The 4,187-nt window shown below is 64.1% G+C and overlaps 1 protein-coding gene across 1 annotated transcript in view; it reads right to left on the bottom strand.

Annotated features, from left to right (window-relative positions):
- Positions 1 to 3,212, bottom strand: part of MNEG_8443 (hypothetical protein) — a gene marked incomplete at both ends in the record, with an annotated part of 4,021 nt that extends 809 nt beyond the window's left edge. The window contains 10 exons of the mRNA XM_014043082.1: positions 34 to 93; positions 426 to 522; positions 735 to 802; positions 1,043 to 1,165; positions 1,384 to 1,423; positions 1,668 to 1,729; positions 2,000 to 2,082; positions 2,304 to 2,400; positions 2,833 to 2,937; positions 3,180 to 3,212. Of these exons, the coding sequence (XP_013898536.1) occupies positions 34 to 93; positions 426 to 522; positions 735 to 802; positions 1,043 to 1,165; positions 1,384 to 1,423; positions 1,668 to 1,729; positions 2,000 to 2,082; positions 2,304 to 2,400; positions 2,833 to 2,937; positions 3,180 to 3,212 (768 nt within the window). The remainder of the gene's footprint in view (positions 1 to 33; positions 94 to 425; positions 523 to 734; positions 803 to 1,042; positions 1,166 to 1,383; positions 1,424 to 1,667; positions 1,730 to 1,999; positions 2,083 to 2,303; positions 2,401 to 2,832; positions 2,938 to 3,179) is intronic.
- Between the last annotated feature and the right edge of the window lie 975 nt (positions 3,213 to 4,187).

The raw sequence follows: 4,187 nt of genomic DNA, 5'->3' as shown, positions 1-4,187 counted from the left end.
CCCCGGGACCCTCCCCCCACCCCACACACACACCTTGACGTCCCCCTTCTCCATGCGCTCGAAAGCGGTCTGGACGTACTCCATGTCGATCACCTGGTGATGGGTGGGGTCCACGACGTGGCAACAAGCGCGGAATAAGGGTCCAAGGGCAACGAGTGAGAAAGGGTGGGGTGGCTGCCCAGGGAGGCGCGGGTGCCCAGGGGCTGCATGGCGTTAAGGGCGAAGAGAGCCGTGGCACTTTGGGGCGGAGGCAGGCAAATGGCGCCGACGCGCGGGTGCGGGGCAAGGATGGAGGGCGCTGCGCATCGCGGCGGGCGAGCCCACGCACCGCAGCAGCGTGCATCAGCTCCCACCACGCCCAAGCATGGGGCCCGTCTTCACGCATACGCACGTGCGCGCGCGGGCCTGTGAGAATTGCTGCGCACCTCGACGTCGGACACGACGTTCTTCTCTCCGCAGAAGTCCAGCATTTCCTGGGTATCCCCGGGGTTGCCCACCAGGCTGCTGCAGAGCGTCAGAGCCCTGAAGGGTGGGTTAAAAGTAGAGTGGCGTCAGCGGGTGAATGGGGTCGTCCGAGGGCGCGGGAAGGTCGCAGGTCCTGGTTGGGCGCGCGGGCTGTGCGGGTGCGCACGATGCCGCGAACCCATGGCGAACGCGCGGCACACAGGGCTGGGCGAGCGGCGTTTCTTTTCCCCGATAGGGGTCGGGCGGGCAGCGGCCGCCGACCGGCTCACTTGAAAAGCATGGGTCCCCAGGGGAAGGAGGCGTCCCCGGGAGGCGCGCCCACAACGCACATCGTCGCCTGGGGTTTGCGGCACACGTGGGTGGTTGGCGGCTGTGGGTGAAACAAGGCGCTGGCGTTCACAGCCAAGGGATCGTGTCGCTTTGACCGTGTGTTGACCAAGTCGCATGCGCCCGCAGAGGACCACTTCACGGCAGGCCTGCTGCCTGAACGCAGCTTTCTCAATGTTGGAGCGTCGCGTTACTTTCAACCCCTGCAAACGGCCCGCTGCCGCCTGATTGCGAGTCCCTGCTGGCGCACCTTGGCCTTGAGCATGGTGAAGAGTGGCGTGTAGTCGTGCTTGGCGGCCACGGTGTCTATGATGCCGTCCAGCTGGTTGGCGTGAGCCTTGATGGCCTCCTCGTCGTTGGTGGGGATCACGGCCTGCAGCGGGGAGGGGGGCACGGTGGCATCCGCGTCAGATATGCGTGGAATGCTGCAAACAATCGACTTGCCACACGCATGCACACAATGGTCGTGCACTTTTGATCAACCAGCCGCAATGCTCGCAAAGTTTTGCAAATGCAAACTGTGAACATCGCAAAGTGGTTTCAGTTGTCCTTCCTCATGCACTCAGCCCCTGGCAGCGCGTGCACACCCACCTTGGCGCCCATGGCCAGGGCCTCAGCCTCCTTGGCCTTGCTGTTGTTTTCGAGAGGGTGTAGCGGGGCGCACATAGGGAGGCCCAGAGTCGGATGCGCGCGGACGGGCGACGCCTGCGGGATACGTCGCCCGCTGCTGGCATTGCTTCGACGGCAGGCTTGCTCTGACGTGCTGAGGGCGGTCGCCTCCCTCTCTGTCTGCGCGTTTGCGCATGTGGATGCGCACATGTTGAGGCATACATGCACGCATGCGCGCGCACACACCCTCGTGTCATTTCCCCCACCTGCGTGAGATGACGTAAACCTCGCAGCCAAAGGCCACACCAAACTTCACAGCCATGTGGCCCTGGGATTGGGGGAGTTGCAGAGAGAGAAATGAGCAGTGTTGGATGGAGACGGGCAGTGTGCACGCTCTGTTGTGTACCATACAAACAGCTGCGGGCAGTCCTGGAGCCACACAGTCGTGGCAGCAGGGCACCTGGGTGCGACACACCACCACTCGTTGGCACTCCTGGCTGTAGCAGTGTGCGATGCTGTCTGGCCAGTGCACCTGGACCTCACCACATCGCCTCACCCCCCCCCCCCAAACGACGACACTTTGCACCCCAGCTCTCACCAGGCCGCCCAGGCCGACCACTCCAATCTTCATACCAGGCTTGTTCAGGCCGTAACGCTTGTACGGCGTGTAGGTGGTGATGCCTTTGGTGGATCAAGGAGGGGCGTTGTGGGGTTGGAGAGTCCAAGGTTGGCGCTGCTGTTGTGGTGCTGAGTTGCACGCACATCACTAGAGGGGGCAGCTGCAGCAGCCGCACCAGCAGCCGCACCAGCTGCGGCACCAGCACGTCGCCCCAGCTGCAGCAAGATGCAGGCCGATGCCTCCTGTGCACGGAGCACATGACACAGGCAGGCGAGCGACTCACCCGCGCAGAGCAGGGGCGCCACGCCAGCCAGGTCCAGATTGTCGGGGACCTTGTGAGTGTAGTGCTCCGCGCTGATGATGTGGGTCGAGTAGCCGCCCTGTGGGACAACAAGAGGTCAGCTTATGCGTCAAGAAGCGTCCCGGTGGGTATGGGGCACTGTAAAGCACTGCCCGCCCAGCCCCACCCTGCTCCGCCGCTCTCGCGCCCCGCCCCGCGGGATTGTTGATGTCCCACTCGCCTGGGACTTGAGACCGTCCTTGTGCATGGCGTTGTATGAGAACACGCACTGCAGCGGAGGGGTTGAAATATTACAGGTTCAGGCAGGGTTCCGTAACAAAAAGAGAGCAGGCTTGCGCTGGCCGAGCAAAGCGTGTGATATGTGAGGCGACGGCCTTCAGTGGCTCGTGGCTGGGGGCAGACTCTGCAGTTTGGTCGTCGCCTCGGGCCCCAGGGCATGCCTGCAGGCCGCACCCCATCACATGCACGCACGCACGCACGCACGCACGCACATACACACACGCACACGCACCTCGGAGCAGAACTGGTCGTCACCCGCCAGGCACTCAGGGCAGTTGCGGCAGCTGTCGACAAAGGTGCCCACGCCTGCGCGGTCCCCGACCTTGAACTTGGTCACCTTGGGGTGTGAGAGCGTGGCGAGTGCATCGGCGGGGCTGTGATGAGGTGCACATAACCAGGGTACAACCAGTTCGCCAGCATCGTTGATTCTGGCACGACATGTCAGCCGAGCTGCTCAGGCAGCCCTGCAGGCCACGCCTCCTTGCTTGCGGTCGGTGAGCAGACCCTGGCGCCAGCAATCAAAGCCGGAGCCGCGAGCCTGCTGGCGGCTGGCCAGGCCGCGCCGGCGCGGTCCCTCACCTCAGAGCCGATCGCCGCGACGATGCCCACCATCTCATGCCTGAAAATGGGGCCGCGTGGGGTTGAATATCAGATGGTAAATGTGGAGGTCAGCACAAGCAGGCAGATACCAGAGGTGGCAGTCACGGCGCGCCACGAGAGCACAAGGCGTTGGGACAAGAGGCCGCCGTGGACGAGGCAGCGACGGGCCAAAGCAAACGCGGGCACGGAGAAAAGGCTGCCACGGCGGCAGGGGTTTATTCAGGGGTGCAGGCGCCGATTTGGCAGGCTGGGATGAGAGGGGGCTGCAGCTTGGCAGGGGGTGCGCACCCAGGGACGACAGGGAACCTACGGGCAGAGAGCGCAGGGCAGCGGCAGGGGGAGGTGACAGACCGTCAACAGGAGAGACCCCGTTTCGGCACATGTTTGGCGCAACACCACGCGGCGCCTGACGCGCCACCGGCCCTGCCGCCCCAGTGCAGCTACAACCTCAAACGTGGTGTGTGCTGCCCGCCTGCATTTGCCAAGCAAGGGCGCCCGCAGGGGCTCACAGAGGGGTGCCCCAGTCGCCGTTGATGGTGTGCAGGTCGCTGTGGCACATGCCTGGAGGGCAGGTGTGGGGGCGGAGAGGATGCGGGGGCGAACGGGGGTGGATGCCAGGGTTGATCGGCCAGAGCGCCGATGCAGCATGGCGCATATCCTTCCAGGGCTGTAGGTGGGCACATGGCCAGGATGGAGGCTCACGGAGCCCTTCCTAGCCAAGAGTGAAGGGGTGGCATTCTGGCATCCTTTCCAATCAGGCCAGGCAAGCATACCACATTGGATCAAAAGATACCCACCCGAATGGGTGATCTTGAGGAACACGTCCTTTGGCCCCAGTTCCCTCCGCTTGAACTTGTACGGCGACAGCTGGGCGCTGGTGTCGCGCGCCGCCCAGCCCAGGCAGTTGGCGCCCTCCTCGCCCGCGGTGTCGGCCAGCTGGGACGCCTTGTTGAAAGCCTTGGCAAAGTCGGCGAATTCAACCTCATC

This window comes from Monoraphidium neglectum (genome assembly GCF_000611645.1).
Source record: "Monoraphidium neglectum strain SAG 48.87 unplaced genomic scaffold scaffold01606, whole genome shotgun sequence".
NCBI lineage: Eukaryota > Viridiplantae > Chlorophyta > Chlorophyceae > Sphaeropleales > Selenastraceae > Monoraphidium > Monoraphidium neglectum.
Note: the sequence above shows the minus strand (reverse complement) of the source record. Positions and strands in the feature narration are given on the sequence as shown.